We start from the raw sequence: 18761 nt of genomic DNA, 5'->3' as shown, positions 1-18761 counted from the left end.
AGGAGAGAGCCATGGACCAGGAGCAAAGCAGGGAAGAAGGAAGGAAGGGTAGAGCCGAGCACCGCCCACACCAGGAATAATCTCAGGGAGAGGACAGTGTGGACAAGCCCCAGGAAAGGGCTTCTCAGCTAGGGGCAACTCGTTAGGCTGCAGTGGGGGCACCTAAAAGAACCCCCTAGGGATTTTTTTAAAGTGTACAGCATGGTCCTGCCCACCCCTGGCATCAGATTAATGCCATGTCCAGGGGAAACCCCAGTATGTCCTCATCACAGCCATGTGAACTCTGCTGTTTGTTCATGAAAATGTGTTGCATCCCTAGGGGGAGAAAAAAGGAACTAATCCAATAGAGAGAAGAGTGGCTCAGGGGAGACAGTCACCCGTGAGGAATGAGGGCAGGACACACAGGCCCAGGCCGAGATTGCACGGGGTGTCGCATGAGTGGCTGTGTCAGAGCCAAGTGCACGTGCCCACTGCCACCTCCACCAAGGCCATCAGTGAATCCCTCCAGCACCTACAGGGGCTTTGCACATAGGAGCTGTGCTTGTAGGGGCACAGGGCAGGAAGCCAGAGAGGAGGGCACCATGTCCCTGAGTAAGGTAGAAAGGGGAAGCACAGCCTGGACACATTCATCCATTCCTTTATTTCAAAATATCACCAAGTGCCTGCCACAGCTATGTGCTGGGAACTCGGTGAACATGCCTGTGCTTTGCCCGCTGGCATGGAGCCCATGGTCCAGGGGTGATGGTTTCTGTTGCATTTCAAAGCCACTGGGGTGCTGCATAGATGGCTGGCTGCGGAGTCTATTTGAGAGGAAGGCAAGAAGTCAGGGCCCATGGACTGTAGATTCCACGCTTGATCGTCTACTACAGGAAAGAAGCCACAGAAGTGAGGGGGCATTCCCAAGAGAAAGGCAGAGAAGGAGAGATTAAAACTGAGTCAAGAAGTGTAGCCAGTCCCATGGGAGCACCTGGGCTAGGGAGGGTCTGTCCCCGCAGAGATGTTCGGAACACCTGATTGGGGATGTGCCCTCTCCTTCTATGTTCTTGGTCACCAGAGGAACCAGGTGAAGAGTGTGGATGACTCAGTCCACCCCTCCCCGCACAGGAAAAACAACTCAGAGGACATCCCCTACTGGGAGTGGCCAGGAGCGCCAGGGAGAGGAGGGTGTTGTGGCTGCAGAGGCGAGTCCACAGGGAAGCGAGGGTGTCATAGAGAAAGAGAGAGGAGAGGAAACGGCCTCGCTGGAGCCAGGCAGAGAGGAACGAAGGAGGGAGGAGCCCACAGGCCCCGGAGCCCCAGAGCGGCTCTGGGTGGCCCCTTTCCTTCTCTCCCCAGCACAAAATAAGCTGCTTTTCCAGGCTTTTTCTCTTCCTCGTGCTCACTCCATTTTCCTTCTTCCAAGCCTAAGCCCTGGTCTACCAAGGACCCCTGTGTGAAACACTTGTTCTAGAACTTCTGTCCTGACTCTCAGGCCCCCAGAGGAGGAAAGCTGTGGAGGAGGGACCTCATGAGCCAGTAACCTTCACTTAGGAATTCTTAACGTTTTTTTTTTTTGAGACAGAGTCTCACTCTGTCATCCAGGCTGGAGTACAATGGCACGAAATCAACTCACTGCAGCCTCTGCCTCCCCGGTTCAAACGATTCTCGTGCCTCAGCCTCCCGAGTAGCTGGGATTACAGGTGCCTGCCACCACACCCGGCTAATTTTTGTATTTTTAGTAGAGATGGTTTTGCCATGTTGGCCAGGCTGGTCTCAAACTCCTGAGCTCAAGTGATCCACCTGCCTCGGCCTCCCAGAGTGCTGGGATTACAGGCGTGAGCCACCATACTTGGCCAGCTTTGATAGCGGAAATCTTCTCTCTAGAATTATTCATATACATAAGGAATTTTGCACACATCCTTACAGGGTTTAGGGAGCCTCCGAAGCCTGTCCGTGAACCTCTGCCATTCGTTTACAGCATGGTGTCAGCTGCAGAGTAACAGGATCTATGTGGGCCTGGAAGTCCAACAGGCCTGGGTTTGAATCTTTTTCAAACATTTTTGCTTGTTAGCAGCTGGTTTGGACAAATAATTTCAACTTAGTTTTCTCATCTGTGAAACAGGGGGAAAAAGCATTTACCCTGAAGGGCTGTCATGAAGATTGAACACGACAACACATGTTAAATACCCAGGCACCGTGTCTGCCTGCAGCAGGCAGTCAGTACATGGTGGATTTCGTGCCCCAAGCCTCCTCTTTATGGAGTCCCTCATGTTGCCCCAGCTGGCCTCGGATTCCTCCCACGTCCACCTCCTGGGTAGCTGGGACTACACCACGCCATGCTTCAGCCCCCTTTGAGATCATTCAAAGCCGTTTGGTTCCCTGCACCCTCTCACATTTACTGCAATTCCTATAGAATCCAAATTCTTTTAACCTGGTGTTGCAGGTCATCTACAATCCTGATCCAAGCAGCCTGTCCCTTCTCCCACAGCACTGTTCCTCCACATGCATGTCCCACACCAACCCATGCCATCCGCTGGTTCTAAATACACCTGAAGCACCGCAAGGCCCCATATCTGGCTGCCTGCTCTGCCCTTCTCTCATCATTCCTCAAGGCCCAGGGAAAGTCCTGCCACCTCCCTGAAGCCAAGTGCCTATCCGCTTCTCCACTCTAGGCTGCTCTCTGTGCTGTGTGTCCCCAGCTGGATGGCAGCTCCTCAGGGCAAGGAACAATTCCTCTTCCTTCTCAGTGCAACTTCCAAAACATAGCAGAGGAGCGCGCACTGGGGGCCAAGCCTGGCACAGAAAACACAGCAGCACAGGGCTGCTGGAGGGGTGGAGGGGACTGGAGGGGACAGTGACCTGCCTGCTTCATAATACAAGGCTGGGAGCCCCACCTTTTGCCTATGGAAGGCATGTGCTTTGAGCTTGATTTTCTCGGGTGCGGGGTGTCTACGCTACCCACACTTTCTCACCTGGTCCAATGCACGGGCACAGGAAGGGGCAGGGGCAGAATCTGTTGCTGTAGAACGCAGCAGAGCTGCCTCCGCTACTGTGGACGCCACTAAACTGGCAGCTTCACTGAAGGTGACCCTGGCCTGTGTGGGCACTCAGCTGATGCCCTTCTCTTCCCTCCTAAGCCCCATTAGCTTTAGGTCTTCACCACCTGCGCTGAGAGAAGGATTAATGGTGAGCACCAGAGTAAAATCTAGCACAGAAGGCAGGGTTTCAGTAAAAAGCCAAAAGCACGGTGGATTAGAGCTCAGGGCCCACAGGTGGGAAGGACAGCAGAGGAACTGGGCAGCCCAGGGTGGCAGGATGGGGTGGACAGGAGTGGACAGGAGAGAGTAGCGAGGAGGAGGGACGTGGCTGCACCACCAGTCCACGTGGGCGGCTGGAGACCTGGCAGGAGGCCGGGAGAGACTGTGCCTCCTCCAGCCTGGCTGTCTTGGCCAAGTTCTGACAGCAGCCAGGAGGAATGTGAGAAAGAAAACAAGACAAACTTTGCTACCTCCGGCTGGTCAGGGGAAGTTCGTGTTGGAAAAGAAGCCACAGGTTCCGCTGTTCCACTGCCTTCTCCCCTCCCACCCTGGGGGATGGCCCAGCAGCTTCTAGTCCACTCCTCCCTGCCCTCTGCCACTCCCCTCGCTGCCCCAGAGCCCCCTCTCTCCTTGCCCAGGTCCTCCAGGGAGCCAAGCCTGAGAGTCTAGGGAGGCCCACAGGAGGAAATGATGTTCAGAAAGAGCAGCATCACTTTATTTATTTTTTATTTTTTGAGATGGAGTTTCCCTTTTGTCACCCAGGCTGAAGTGCAATGGTGTGACCTTGGCTCACTGCAACCTCTGCCTCCAGGGTTCAAGTGATTCTCCTGCCTCAGCATCCCGAGTAGCGGGGATTACAGGCTCCCACCACCAAACCTGGCTAATTTTTTTTGTATTTTTGGTAGAGATGGGGTTTCGCCATGTTGGCCAGGCTGACCTTGAACTCCTGGCCTCAAGTGATCCGCCCGCCTCGGCCTCCCATAGTGCTGGGATTACAAGCGTGAGCCACCGTGCCCAGCCAAGCAGCATCACTTTAAATGGTATCTCTCTCACATTTGTGCCTGCAGCTCTATACAAGGCAGGAAGGGAGCAGAAGAGACTCTGCTAGCGTTGGCTGGAGACTCAGGAAAAGGAGCCTGGGGCTGTGGGGGTGAAGCTGGCCTATTTGTCTCCCCCAGTGGAAGGATGAAGACAGGAGCACCTGCAGGGCTCCATTTGCTGGACTTCCTACTGGGGGACTGCACCCCTTGTCCCATTTAACCTTTCTGATAATTTCCCATTTGATGTTCACAAAAACCTTGCGAAATAAGTGTTATTTAAAATACCCCCATTTTACAGATGAGGAGATGGAAGTTCAGAAAGGTTTGAAGAGTCGCCCAAAGCCAAGAGGTTAGCGGGGACTTGAACCCACGTCATCTTCATTCTGAAGCCAGTGTTTTTTGTTTGGTTGTTTGTTTTTCCCAAGGCATTAGCCCTCTTCAGGGGACCCTGTCCTATCCCTTCCTCTCTCCACGGCTCCCTCAGCTCCTCTTTCCTCCCACTCCCATTCTGAGTGTCACCAGCAAGTCAAGAGCAAGACTAGATGGTAGCCACTAGCTGCACGTGGCCAACCACATCATTACAATTAATTAAAATTAAAGCTCCAAATCTTTGGTGGTTATACTTGCCCCATGTGGCCAGTGGCTACCATATCGGACAGCACAGACAGGAAACATTTCCATCCTCCTGCTGGTCTGAACTTAAAGGGCAGTCAGGAGGTAAAGGGAATTGGAGAGACCAGCCCAAAGGGCCCAGGCACAGAGCTGCCTTTGTGAGGAGACGAGCAGGTTTTGGAAGTGAGTTTGGGTGAGGGGAGCAGGGGTGTCTGAAGCCTGGTGGAGGAGAGGGCAGCTTGCTGGACTCCCAGGCACCTCCCTCCGATACTGATACTCCGGCAATACTAGTGAGCAATTAATTGGCTGGGGCGGGGCAGGGGCCAGAGCAGGAGGGAGGCCAACGCAATGGAGGAGAAGCCACCACCCTCTCAGCAGATGGCAGGGCTCCGGTTCTCCTGGCCTCCTTTCATCCTTTGAGGACCCGGGAGCCTGCCTGGCTCTCCTCGACCTGCCCAGAGCTAGCTGCTGCTTCCTGCTCGCTCATCCAGCCCGGGGCCAGTAGATGGGCTATGGGGCCACCACCTTCCCAATTAGCCTTCTTAGCCTCTTGTTCACTCTTGAGGTCTGGGTTACCAGCCATGGGGAGAGGCTGTGAGTGGCCCGTGAGTAACCAAGGCCCAGCTATGACAGAGGTCATCAGCCCAGGCCCCTCCCCTGGCTGAGCCCTGGCTCCCAGCACCCCTCCCAACCCCCGCCACCATGCCGTCCCCAGAGGCCCCCAGAAGCGACAGGTCAGGGAGTTGGTTTTGGGAATGTGGTGCCCCATTTCTGAGAAGGAGAAGATTCCCCAGGTGATGGAACACGTAATAGGTATGTGGCTGGCCTGGTACTTGGGGAGTGGTGGGAGGGGGAGCCTGGGGGATGGGGGCAGAACTCATATTTGAAGGAGGAAAGTGGAGGTGGAGTGATGGGGTCCTAAGGAAGGAGCAGATGGGGGGCTGTGAATGGGACCTCATTGGGGTTGGGCAGGTGGGGCTGGAGCAGGCACCCAAGTGCGGAAGAAAACGCTGAAACGCCCACGTCTGCGAGTGGAGGGCAGATGGGGAGACAGGCCAAGCCAGGGTAGGCAGGAGAGTTAAGGAGCCAGGCGGCTGGGTATCGTGGCAAGAGTGGCCGCCCCAGAGTGGGTGGCCGTGGGGCAGAGCGCCTGGTTCCGGGTTAGGCAATGAGGAGCTGGGGCCAGGCCTGTCAGGTGGCAGGATCGTTAGGGCCCCGTGGCCATGGGTACCCCACACTGCAGCCACTGCTGCTGCTGAGTAGGCAGATGCACCGGGCTGATTACCACACTCCTCTCAGCCACACCAACTTCCCCTGGGGCACCCACCCCCTCCACCTCTCCTCCCCTCCCCACAGTGACTCCTGCCCGGGGAATGTCCAGCTCTGGCATAAAGGACCCGGGTGTCCTCGAGCTGCCGTCAGTCAGGAGGCCGTGCAGTCCGAGATGGGCTCGTCTCGGGCACCCTGGATGGGGCGTGTGGGCGGGCACAGGATGATGGCACTGCTGCTGGCTGGTCTCCTCCTGCCAGGTAGGAGGCTGGGGGCCCTGGGAACAGGAGGGAGGCGGGAGGGAGAGTCTGGGAGAGGACCCAGCGAAGGGGAAGGGGAAGGGGCTCTGGAATCTGCCTTTAGAGTCTGGGGGTTGCTCCTCACTGCATGGTCACTTCAGGTAAGTTTCCTAAACTTCCCGATCCCCAGTTTCTGAAACTCTGAAGTGGGGTTAATGACACCTACCTCTAGTCTGTGTGTCTCAAATTAAATAATGTGTGTGACACGTGCTTTGGAAATTCTAGAGGTTTATATAAATGGTGGTGGTGATTTTTATTATGGGAGCACTACAAGATAATGATTGGACATTTAATAGTAATAATATCATTTTTAGAGCCTTTTTATATGCTAGACTCTGTTTTAAGCACATTTGGATTACACATTAGAACTTTTATTTTTATTTTTTTTGTGAGATGGAGTCCCACTCTGTCTTCCAGGCTGGAGTGCAGTGGCGTAATCTCGGCTCACTGCAACTTCCACCTCTCAGGTTCAAGCGACTCTCATGCCTCAGCCTCTAGAGTAGCTGGGACTACAGGCGCCCATCACCACACCTGGCTAATTTTTTTTTGTATTTTTAGTAGAAACAGGGTTTTACCACGTTGGTCAAGTTGGTCTGGAACTCCTGACTCAAGTGATCCGCTCGCCTCAGCCTCCCAAGGTGCTGGGATTACAGGCATGAGCCACCACACCTGGCCTATATTAGCACTTTTGATCATTACAAGAACGGTATGAAAGGAGATTTGCTATTTCCACTCTACAGATGAGGACACTGAGGCTTGGAGAGGTTAGGAAACTAGCTCAGGATCATGCATTAGAAGGCAGCAAGGCCAAGATTTCAACCCCAGGCCAGGCGACCCCTGGACCTGTGTTGTTGACCACCGGGTACTTATAGCCCTTGAGGAATTTCTGTGACCTTCCCATGGTCTAGTAAGTGGTTGGTGTCTGAGGGAATAGAGAAAGAGAGAGGCAATGCGTGGTGGATTCGTGCAGAGGACTGAAGGGAATTGGCACAGCTGGGGTTTGGCGTGGAGGTGCATGCAGAGAATTTCTTTCTGAGCAGAGAACAGAGACATCACAGAGGATGGTAGTCTGGTTGTTGGTGGAGGGATCAGGATGAGTGGCAGTAATAAATCATAATATATAATGCTTTACACTTTCTAAAACATCTTCTGGCCGGGCATGATGGCTTGCGCCTGTAATCCCAACACTTCAGGAGGCCGAGGCAGGCGAATCACCTGAGGTCAGGAGTTCGAGACTAGCCTGGCCAGGATGGTGAAACCACCTCTCTACTAAAAATACAAAAAATTAGCTGGGTGTGGTGGCGGGCACCTGTGGTTTCAGCTACTTGGGAGGCTGAGGCAAGAGAATCGCTTCCACTGAGGAGGCAGAGGTTATAGTGAGCTGAGACCGTGTTATTGCACTCTAGCCTGGGCAACAAGAGCAAAACTCCATCTCACACACACACAAAAAAAAAAAAAAAAAAAAAGAAGACAAACTTTCAGGTAGATGATCTCATTTAGTTTTCTTCATAGTGATGCTGTGGGAAGGCAGGGCAAATTTGGCCCCTCTGAATGTATAAACTAAAGCTCAGTGAGGTTCAGTAACTTGCTAGTATGTGGCTCTGTTTGTGACACGTGGGACCTGGAGGGGCTAGGGAAGGCAGAAGGAACGCAGGTGAAAGAGTCGTGGAGGAACCATGGGATAAGTTGGGCCTGGGGTTTTGAGCAAAGGAAAGGAAAGATAAGGAAAGATGTGGCTCCACATCCCTGAGGGAAGTCAAGGCAGCAGAAGTCAGGTGAGGAGCTGGATGGAGGCAGGTGTGCTCAGAGAGGGAAGCTGATTGTGGCCAGGAGCCTCAGAGGCTCGGGGGGTTTTGTCCTGGTTCCCTGGGCTGGGCCAGCGAGAGCAGGGCTGGCTCAGGGTGCGGTGTCCTGACACACTGGTACCAGCAGGTTCTGAAGCAACAGGTAGTGACCCCACATCCTGGCCCCCACCCAGCTTTACTGGCATGGCCAGTGCTGAGATGGGAAATAGGGTTTCCGTTCCTGACCCCAGCCTGGGCTCTCATGAAGAAGCTGGTGACCAAATCTTAGTCCTCGAGTGCCCTTTCCTTTATTTCAGCCCCTCTGCCCCCAGCTTTATCTTCTTCCAGTGTCTCCTTCTATATTTTTTTCCGCTTCTCAGCCCTCCATTGTTTTGCCTGTTGTCTTCTCCTTCCCTTTGGTCCCACTGTCTGACCCAGGATTTTTCCCCTAAGAATTTATGCCTGGACTTCTCAGAGCCTCAGTTTCCCCAATTGTCTGTCTCTTCAGGGTCCTTTCTTTTAGACCTACTTGTTCCTGCCACTTCTCCATTCCCTCTTCTTTTTTAAAAAATTTTTAATTAAAAAACAAAATACAGACGGGGTCTATGTTGCCCAGGCTGGTCTTGAACTCTGGGGCTCATGCAATCCTCCCACCTCGGCCTCCCAAAGTGCTGGGATTACCGGCATGAGCCACTGTGCCCAGCCCCCTCTTATATTCAATGTATTCCTTTGAGGCCCCTCACTTTGGCACCTAATTTTCTATTTTTCTGGTTGGTGTTTGCCCACCCTTCCCAAACAATGAAACTGCCTTTATTCAGCCACCTCAATATCCTTTAGAGACAATAGCCAGTTCTTCCTCCTTTCTCCATCCTTAAACTCTCCCTGCGCTCTGCTTGGGAGAAACCCGAGAGGCCGATGACTGAGATAAGGCAGAAAGGTGAGGGAGGAAGCCAGGCCTCCTTGGCCCTTACTAACCACTGCTTTCCTCCACAGGGACCTTGGCTAAGAGCATTGGCACCTTCTCAGACCCCTGTAAGGACCCCACGCGTATCACCTCCCCTAACGACCCCTGCCTCACTGGGAAGGGTGACTCCAGCGGCTTCAGTAGCTACAGTGGCTCCAGCCGTTCTGGCAGCTCCATTTCCAGTGCCAGAGGCTCTGGTGGTGGCTCCAGCGGATCCAGCATTGCCCAGGGTGGTTCTGCAGGATCTTTTCAGCCAGGAACGGGGTATTCCCGGGTCAGCTACTCCTCCGGATCTGGCTCTAGTCTACAAGGTGCATCCGGTTCCTCCCAGGTGGGCAGCGGCGGCTCTCACTCAGGAAGCAGCGGCTCTCACTCGGGAAGCAGCGGCTCTCACTCGGGAAGCAGCGGCTCTCATTCGAGCAGCAGCAGCAGCTTTCAGTTCAGCAGCAGCAGCTTCCAAGTAGGGAATGGCTCTGCTCTGCCAACCAATGACAACTCTTACCGCGGAATACTAAACCCTTCCCAGCCTGGACAAAGCTCTTCCTTTTCCCAGACCTCTGGGGTGTCCAGCAGTGGCCAAAGCGTCAGCTCCAACCAGCGTCCCTGTAGTTCGGACATCCCCGACTCTCCCTGCAGTGGAGGGCCCATCGTCTCGCACTCCGGCCCCTACATCCCCAGCTCCCACTCTGTGTCAGGGGGTCAGAGGCCTGTGGTGGTGGTGGTGGAGCAGCACGGTTCTGGTGCCCCTGGAGTGGTTCAAGGTCCCCCCTGCAGCAATGGTGGCCTTCCAGGCAAGCCCTGTCCTCCAATCACCTCTGTAGACAAATCCTATGGTGGCTACGAGGTGGTGGGTGGCTCCTCTGACAGTTATCTGGTTCCAGGCATGACCTACAGTAAGGGTAAAATCTACCCTGTGGGCTACTTCACCAAAGATAACCCTGTGAAAGGCTCTCCAGGGGTCCCTTCCTTTGCAGCTGGGCCCCCCATCTCTGAGGGCAAATACTTCTCCAGCAACCCCATCATCCCCAGCCAGTCGGGAGCTTCCCCGGCCATTGCGTTCCAGCCAGTGGGGGCTGGTGGGGTCCAGCTCTGTGGAGGCGGCTCCACAGGCTCCAAGGCACCCTGCTCTCCCTCCAGTTCTCGAGTCCCCAGCAGTTCTAGCATTTCCAGCAGCTCCGGTTCACCCTACCATCCCTGCGGCAGTGCTTCCCAGAGCCCCTGCTCCCCACCAGGCACCGGCTCCTTCAGCAGCAGCTCCAGTTCCCAATCCAGTGGCAAAATCATCCTTCAGCCTTGTGGCAGCAAGTCCAGCTCTTCTGGTCACCCTTGCATGTCTGTCTCTTCCTTGACACTGACTGGGGGCCCTGATGGCTCTCCCCATCCTGATCCCTCCGCTGGTGCTAAGCCCTGTGGCTCCAGCAGTGCTGGAAAGATCCCCTGCCGCTCCATCCGGGATATCCTAGCCCAAGTGAAGCCTCTGGGGCCCCAGCTAGCTGACCCTGAAGTTTTCCAACCCCAAGGAGAGTCACTCGACAGTCCATAAGTCAACTTTTGTGTGTGTGCATGCCTTGGGCACAAACAAGCACATACACTATATCCCATATGGGAGAAGTCCAGGGCCCAGGCATAGGGTTAGCTCAGTTTCCCTCCTTCCCAAAAGAGTGGTTCTGCTTTCTCCACTACCCCAAGGTTGCAGACTCTCTCTTATCACCCCTTCCTCCTTCCTCTTCCCAAAATGGTAGATTCAAAACTCCTCTCTTGATTCTCTCCTACTGTTTAAATTCCCATTCCACCGCAGTGCCCCTCAGCCAGATCACCACCCCTTACAATTCCCTCCACTGTGTCTTTGAAATGGTCCATTGAGTAACACCCCCATCAGCTTCTCAACTGGGAAACCCCTGAAATGCTCTCAGAGCACCTCAAACGCCTGGAGAAGTTATACCTTCCTCTTCCCCTTTACCAAATAAAGCAAAGTCAAACCATCATCTGGAAACAGTGGCCACTTTTCACTGACCTCTCTTCGACATCTGGTTAACCCACCCAACATGCCACTGGGCTCTCACTCCCAATTCCACCCCACCCTCCATTGCAGAGCTCACCATGCCCTCCTAGATCACCATCCCCAACACACCCATTGCCTCTCAAGGCCCTTATCTCAGCCCCTTCCTGCGGCCACTTCCCTCAGTGCTCAGATGATTCCCTGGGTGAGGGAGACACTGGGGCACCCTCAGAGGTTGGAGCAGACTCCCTGCTGTCTCTGGATCCTGGACAGATGGCTCAGTAAACTGTGGGGACTAGGTGCAGACTTTTTGCCTTCTTGGAGTTCTGGGTCTCCTCTGAGAGTCTGGGTGGTGCTCCTTCTACGCCTCTAGAGGTCTCTGTGTCCCTCATTTTCCTTCAAAAGCTGGCTGTATTTCTCTTCTACCTTCCAGCTCCTCCCACAGAGGAGGAAGACAATAAATATTAGTTGAACTGAAAGCAGAGATTGCCTGGCCTCCCAGATCCTTCCTCCATTTCCCTCCTTTCTCATTGCTCTAGGAAATCCATTCTCTTCCCATTCCTCATTCACCACGGGGTCCCCCTTCCCCTCATTTAGGGCCCTCAGTGTTTCCTCTCCCTCCCCTCCCCTCCCCACCCAAACTCCTTTTCTTCCACCATTAGCATGCCTCACCTTCTAGACGCCATCCTCTCTGGGAGTCATGAGTCTCGATTTCCTGGGTTTCTGGGACACCTGGACGCTTGGGAAGGCTGGGACACAACTCCAACCAGATTCCTGTCAGCTGAGTAGGAGCCCAGGTGGGCGTTGTTCCTGGAGCTGGGGGTGGAGAGAGTAAAGGACTGAGAGGATGGGAGCGGGGCAGGGAGTGCAGCTAAGCAGGGTGACTCACTGGCCTAGATCAAGAGGCCCGGCCCGCGGCAGAACAGAGCTGCCAGTGGTCTCTCCATCTTCACACTCCCTGCTCTGCTGGGGTCCAGAGTGAGAGTGTGAGCAACATGGCTCTCAGGTGCGGGCTGAGAGGGCAGAGTGCCCCAGTGGGAAAGAGGAGTTGCCTCCACTGGAGAAGAGAGAGAAAGTGGGGTGTGTTGTGGGGTCCATGCGACTTATGTCCTGAGACAGGCAGGGAGAGTCTGAGGCGGACAAAGTTCCTGCATCCCAAAGAGGGCAGAGTGGATTGTGCTTGTCCCTGTAGGAGCCCCACCCCCCACCCCAGGCCACCTCTCAGAGCCTCTGCTTGGCTGCAAAGGAATTCACCCCTACTGTAGCGCTTAACCCATTCCCTCCTATCAGGGTGGTGCTATCTAGTCCTGAATTTAGAACTGTTGAAACTCCAAGTCTGGAATCAGCAGAAATGTACTACATTGACCAGAAAGGGATTAAATCACCCTTGGTCCAGCATCTGGCCGCTGATCTGCAGCCAGTAGCAGGAATCGAGGTCCTCAGATGCTTCATGGATGGGAATTGCAGGGAGGAAAGGCTCTCTGATGTGGTGATTCCTCGAGTCTCCTGCTGTGCTCCAAATGAAAAGCTTGTGTAAAACTCATACATGTCATCCAAAATGGCCTCTGGGCTCCATCCACTGCCATTTCTGGAGGGGAGTTCCTCACTCCTCCAGTGGTTAAGCCAGCAGGGGCTGGGGAGGAGGACACAGCAGTAGCATCAGCCAACAGCTCATGTTTAGACCTCAGGCAGCCAGGGAAGCCTACTCCTGGGGCCTCCGGGAAGCCATGGAGAGAACAAAGGCATTGCATTTTTATAATAAAAATTGCAAACTTATTTAAAAGCCAACAGACAGTTAATGAATCTCTACATTCTCATCGCCCAGCTTGAACAAGGATCAAGTCCTGGCCATTTGACAGCAGCATTTAAAGGCCCTCCTCTACTGTTACTTGGAAATAGCCACTTTTTCCCAGTGTTTCTTATACTCTATGGCACATCTGACCACCAGTGGCAGGCAGAATGATGTCTTCAGCCCCAACACCATCAAAGATGTCCACATCCTAATCCCTGGAACGTGGGAATTAGGTTACATGGCAAAGGGAAATTAAGGTTCCAGATGGGATTAAGGTTGCTATTCAGCTGACTTTACAGAGATTACCATGGATTATTCAGGTGGGTCCAGTGTAGTCACCAGGTCCCTCAATGTGGACATGGGAGGCAGACGAGGAAGTCTGAGTGATACAGTGTAAGAACTGGCTGATTTTGGCTTTGGAGATGGAGGAAGGGGACCATGAGTCAAAGAACACAGGTTGCCTCTAGAAGGTGAAAAATCGGGGAAAGGGATTCTCCCCTGAGGCCCCCAGAAAGAATCACAGCCCTGCTGACGCCTTGATTTTAATCCGCTGAGACCTGTTTTGGACTTCTGATCTCCCAAACTGTAAAGTAATAAATCCGTGTTGTTGTAAACCATTTGGTTCACGGTAATTTATCACTGCAGCAGCAGGAATTAGCCAGTATCTCATAAGGATGGCATCCAGGCCCATTTCCCTAGCTAGATCCAGGGTCTCATCTAGAAGCAGCTCCTCAGATGGGGCCACTTCTGCACCCCAGAACCTCTTGCAGGTTGGGGCCAAGGTGAAGGAGATATGAGGATGCACAAGAAAGGGGTGCTGGGAGGAAACAATCCAGATCCCAAAAAGAAGCAAGTGTTTCTGTTGCTGAGAGAGGCAATTAAGAGAGTGGACTTAAGAGGCAATTAAGAGGACTGCAGGGTGGAGGTCCTTGTGTATAGAGAAGCAGGGCTGGGGAGGCTGGCAACCAGGGATGAGCTGTGAGCCAGGACACCTGGGCCAAGAGGGACAGGGAGGTCAAAGAAAGGAGCCAGGGCGGGAGACATCCAGCTTCCTCTGGGACATTCATTCAAGTGGCACCTGTTGCCACAGACTGCATTAGGAATGAGGGTGGAATGTGGAGGTTTATTGTCTCACAACCACTAGCCCAGCCTGTTTCTGCTGTCCCCCGCCCCACTACCAGGATAAAGGGCTGGCTCTCTTGGGGCTGAGGGAGATCCAGGTGCTGAGCAGGATGCAGGGCCGCGTGGCAGGGAGCTGCGCTCCTCTGGGCCTGCTCCTGGTCTGTCTTCATCTCCCAGGTAGGGAGGCCGTGATGCCCTTGGGCAGGAGGGACTGGAGGTCCCCCAGGAAACAGGAATTAAGGAAAGGGGTAAAGGCAGGAGGGTACACATTTAGGTCCCTGAGGGAAAAGGAAGAATAGGCATAGGGGAAGCAAAGGGAACTGGGGAATCAGGGAAGGGAGGCCATTGGTTGCTTTATCTTCCCTTTCCCTCAGGCCTCTTTGCCCGGAGCATCGGTGTTGTGGAGGAGAAAGTTTCCCAAAACTTGGGGACCAACTTGCCTCAGCTCGGACAACCTTCCTCAATTGGCCCCTCTAACTCTGAACATCCTCAGCCCGCTCTGGACCCTAGGTCTAATGACTTGGCAAAGGTTCCTCTGAAGCTCAGCATGCCTCCATCAGCAGGAGGTTCTGCAGTGCAGAGGTGGCCTCCATCCGGGGGGCTGCCTGCCATGGATTCCTGGCCCCCTGAGGATCCTTGGCAGATGATGGCTGCTGCGGCTGAGGACCGCCTGGGGGAAGCGCTGCCTGAAGAACTCTCTTACCTCTCCAGTGCTGCGGCCCTCGCTCCAGGCAGTGGCCCTTTGCCTGGGGAGTCTTCTCCCGATGCCACAGGCCTCTCACCCGAGGCTTCACTCCTCCACCAGGACTCGGAGTCCAGACGACTGCCCCGTTCTAATCCACTGGGAGTCGGGGGAAAAATCCTTTCCCAACGCCCTCCCTGGTCTCTCATCCACAGGGTTCTGCCTGATCACCCCTGGGGGACCCTGAATCCCAGTGTGTCCTGGGGAGGTGGAGGCCCTGGGACTGGTTGGGGAACGAGGCCCATGCCACGCCCTGAGGGAATCTGGGGTATCAATAATCAACCCCCAGGTACCAGCTGGGGGAATATTAATCGGTATCCAGGAGGCAGCTGGGGGAATATTAATCGGTATCCAGGAGGTAGCTGGGGGAATATTCATCTATACCCAGGTATCAATAACCCATTTCCTCCGGGAGTTCTCCGCCCTCCTGGCTCTTCTTGGAACATCCCAGCCGGCTTCCCTAATCCTCCAAGCCCTGGGTTGCAGTGGGGCTAGAGCACGATAGAGGGAAACCCAACATTGGGAGTTACAGTCCTGCTCCTGCCCCTTGCTGTGTGAGCTCAATCCAGGCCCTGTCAGCATGTTTCCAGCACTATCCCCACTTTTCAGTGTCTCCCCTGCTCATCTCCAATAAAATAAAAGCACTTATGGAATTTGCTTCTCCTTGGTGTCTTTGTTTCTGGGCATAAGCTGAAGTGAGTCTGTTCATTCCTGTTTTCTAGCCATCCCCACGGCCCTCTAGGGGCCCCTGCAGACGCTTTCTTGCTATCCCCATCCTTCTCAAAGGATCAATGCCCAAGTGCTTGAGGGTGGAACCTCACAGTGTCACCCCGGCCAGGTGGGAGAGCTGTTCCAGAATTGTGCTGGAATCTGAAAGGGGGAGGAGGGACAGCAGGACTAATTGAGACCTAATTGCACCTGCAGCAGGGGGCAAGGATGAGGTCCCAGAAGGCGGCTCCAGGGCCAGGTGGACAGGATTCCTTGCAATTCACAGACACGGGAAGCCAAAAGTCACAATGTCTTTGCTTCACTTGTCTTTTCTTTCCCGGAAAGTCAAGCTTCTTGGAAGTGGAGGACACATTGATCTCCTCCCTTACATGCATCATTTAGCACATTGTGTCCCAGAGAACCACAGACTTTGAACATTTGCTGAATAAATAGCAGACCTCGATAAAGGAAAAGAGAAAAGGGAGAAAGGAAAGGGAGAAAAAAACCTTGGAGCCAACAATTCCACCTGGGGTGGCATTTGATGCTTTCATTCCCAAGCGATGACACAGTCTCAGCCTTTGGTCACAGTATTGTCTCTCCTGCCCTCCCTTCGGTTTTCCCAGGAGCTCAGCATCCTCACACAGGAGTTGAAGTGAGGGCAGCGAAGGGTCAGGCTACAAAAGCACAGAAGAATTAGCAGGTGTGGGTTGGGGGTGATTTGGTTCTGGATTCTCTCTTCCCTTTGCCGCGCCTGCAGTGGTCCAGGTGTATGTACTCTCCATCCAGCCAGGTCCCTGGGAGTTGGGCAGCTTGTTGGAGGGGAGAAAGGAGTAGGAAAAACACCAGAACTCAAGGGATAGGGAGCTGCCTGCCTGCCTGCCTGAGTGGGAGAGGGGCATTTCTGGAGAAGATGCCCGGTCCCAGCGTCTGCCATAAGGCTCCATCCTACACTGAGAAGTCCTTCCTGGAACACCTTCCTCAGAGCCCACCTTCCCCATCACCAAGCACACTCCCTTCTTCATTACCTCAACCTCTTCACCTGATTCTTTTCCCAGCTTGGACTCTCTTGGTTTCTCCCTGCCCTAGGGCAAGGGGTTCCGTGCCTGTTTTCAGCACCTGCCTCTTCCACCAGTCCAAGGTCATTTTCTCAAGTCTGGAGTCTCATTTCTCTCTGTCCTTCCTCCTGGTGGCCTCTTCTCCATAGTCATTCCTATTCGCACATTTAAATTTGGTGTCAACAGTCCCCTGCTCTGTTCCCCAGACTCACTAGAGTGTAAGCACCACGAGGACAGGGGCTTTGTCTCTTTAGCTCACTGCTGCACCCCCAGCACCAAGAACAGGGTCTGGACCAGTGCAGGCACTCAGCAGGCACTGAAGGAATGGCTGATCCTCTCTCTCTGTCCCTCCCCCTCTCTTATCCTCTCTCTTCTTCCACTCAGTTCCTGAGCCATACGGCTACACTCAGAGTCTAATCTACACTCCTGCTGTGGCCCTCCCAGAGCCTCACTGACATTTTTCACCATCCTCATGAAGCCCTTCTCAGCATTAAAATGCTCTGTGTGTTTCATCATTTAACCTTCATTATTCTCTGTGAGGAAGGCATTATAAAATTTTTGCGGCCAGGCACCGTGGCTCACACCTGTAATCCCAGCACTTTGGGAGGCCGAGGCAGGTGGGTCACCTGAGGAATTCGAGACCAGCCTAGTCCAACATGGGGAACATGCTGAAACCTCATCTCTACTAAAAATACAAAAATTAGCCAGGCCTGGTGTCGGGTGCCTGTAATCCCAGCTACTTGGGAGGCTGAGGCAGGAGAATCACTTGAACCTGGGAGTTGGAAGTTGTAGTGAGCCGAGATCACGCCACTGCACTCCAGCCTGGGTGACAGAGTGAGAGTGAGACTCCATCTTGGAAAAAAAAAAAAAAAAAAAGATTTTTACAGATGGAGGAACTGAGATTTAGAGAGATTAAGCAACTCACACAGGGTTACAAGTGACAGAGGTGGTGACTCAAACCTCATTTTTCTCATTATCTGTCCAGGGAGTGTTCAAGTACAACATGCAATTAACAGAAATAACAATGAACTTTTATTATATTTACATATAGGCTAGGTCCTGGACAAGGCGCTTCCACACACACCCTTCCAGCTAATCCTCACAACAACCCCATTGGGTGGGCACTTCGGGGCCCACTGCACAGGTAAGACACTGAGACCCAGAGGATGGGGAGCCGAGGCTCACACACAGGCACCACTGAGCCAGGGCAGTGAAGTTCATCTGACGCTTGGTGCTGATGGCTCAGGGAAGATGGGCTGCAACAGTGGAGAGTCCCGGGGGGATGTGGCCAGTCCCCTCAGGGTGGTCTTTGGATTAAGGTTAATTGTTGCTTAAAAAGTGGTGGAACTGGGCATGGTGGCTCATGTCTGTAATTTCAGCACTTTGGGAACTGGGGCAGGAGGATTACTTGAGCCCAGGAATTCTAGACCAGCCTGGGCAACATAGGGAGACCTCATCTCTACAAATAGTAATTAAAAAATTAGCTTGTGCACTTAAAAAAAAAATTAAGAGTAGGCCGGGCATGGTGGCTCACACCTGTAACCCCAGCACTTTGGGAGGCCAAGGCAGGCGGAGACCAGCCTGGCCAATGTGGTGAAACCCCATCTCTACTAAAAATACAAAAATTAGCCAGGCATGGTGTTGCATACCTGTAATCCCAGCTAGAGGGAAGGCTGAGGTATAAGAATTGCTTGAACCTGGGAGATGGAGGTTGCAGTGAGCCGAGATTGTGCCACTGCACTCCAGCCTGGGCAACAGAGCGAGACTCTGTCTCAAAAAAAAAAAAAAATCATCATCATTAGAGCAAAAATAAATTAAAAAAATAAAATATTAGCTTGGCATGGTGTTGTGCCTGTGGTCCCAGCTACTTGGCAGGCTGAGGTGGGAGGATAACCTGAGCCTGGGAGGTTGAGGCTGCAGTGAGCCATGATCATTCCACTGCACTCTAGCCTGGGTGACAGGGCAAGACTAAAAAGAAAAAAAAAAAAAAAGGCGGCTCACACCTGTAATCCCAGCACTTTGGGAGGCTAAGGAGGGTGGATCACCCGAGGTTAGGAGTTCAAGACCAGCCTGGCCAACATGGTACAATCCCGTCTCTACTAAAAATAAAAAGTTAGCCAGGTGTGGTGGTGGGCGCCTGTAATCCCGGCTACTCGGGAGACTGAGGCAGGAGAATTGCTTGAACCTGGGAGGCAGAGGTTGCAGTGAGCTGAGATCGCACCATTGCACTCCAGCCTGGGTGACAAGAGGGAACCTCCATCTCAGAAAAACAACAACAACAACAACAACAACAAAACCCAAAAACCAAACAACAACACCTACAACAAAAAGAGAGGGAATGTTTTCAGTAATCTGTGA

The 18761-nt window shown here is 53.4% G+C and overlaps 2 protein-coding genes across 2 annotated transcripts; both read left to right on the top strand.

The window, feature by feature from the left end:
• Positions 1-6093: 6093 nt before the first annotated feature.
• Positions 6094-10978, top strand: CDSN (corneodesmosin). Its single transcript, XM_003272067.3, has 2 exons — positions 6094-6198; positions 9015-10978. Exons 1-2 carry the CDS (start codon positions 6114-6116, stop codon positions 10526-10528), a joined length of 1599 nt encoding a protein of 532 aa, XP_003272115.1. The 5' UTR covers positions 6094-6113; the 3' UTR covers positions 10529-10978.
• Positions 10979-14008: 3030 nt separating this feature from the next.
• C22AH6orf15 (chromosome 22a C6orf15 homolog) lies at positions 14009-15135 on the top strand. Its single transcript, XM_003272070.4, has 2 exons — positions 14009-14075; positions 14273-15135. The coding sequence occupies exons 1-2, from the start codon at positions 14009-14011 to the stop codon at positions 15133-15135; spliced, it is 930 nt and encodes a 309-aa protein (XP_003272118.2).
• Positions 15136-18761: the final 3626 nt, after the last annotated feature.

Source organism: Nomascus leucogenys, chromosome 22a (assembly GCF_006542625.1).
Source record: "Nomascus leucogenys isolate Asia chromosome 22a, Asia_NLE_v1, whole genome shotgun sequence".
Classification (NCBI taxonomy): Eukaryota; Metazoa; Chordata; class Mammalia; order Primates; family Hylobatidae; genus Nomascus; species Nomascus leucogenys.
Note: the sequence above shows the minus strand (reverse complement) of the source record. Positions and strands in the feature narration are given on the sequence as shown.

Bases quoted from the DNA above. Each gene is read 5' to 3' on its own strand.
- CDSN (XM_003272067.3), top strand. From the start codon at position 6,114: ATGGGCTCGTCTCGGGCACCCTGGATGGGGCGTGTGGGCGGGCACAGG. The intron at 6,199-9,014 runs GTAGGAGGCTGG...TTTCCTCCACAG, and splicing joins GGCTGGTCTCCTCCTGCCAG to GGACCTTGGCTAAGAGCATT.
- C22AH6orf15 (XM_003272070.4), top strand. From the start codon at position 14,009: ATGCAGGGCCGCGTGGCAGGGAGCTGCGCTCCTCTGGGCCTGCTCCTG. The intron at 14,076-14,272 runs GTAGGGAGGCCG...CCTTTCCCTCAG, and splicing joins GGTCTGTCTTCATCTCCCAG to GCCTCTTTGCCCGGAGCATC.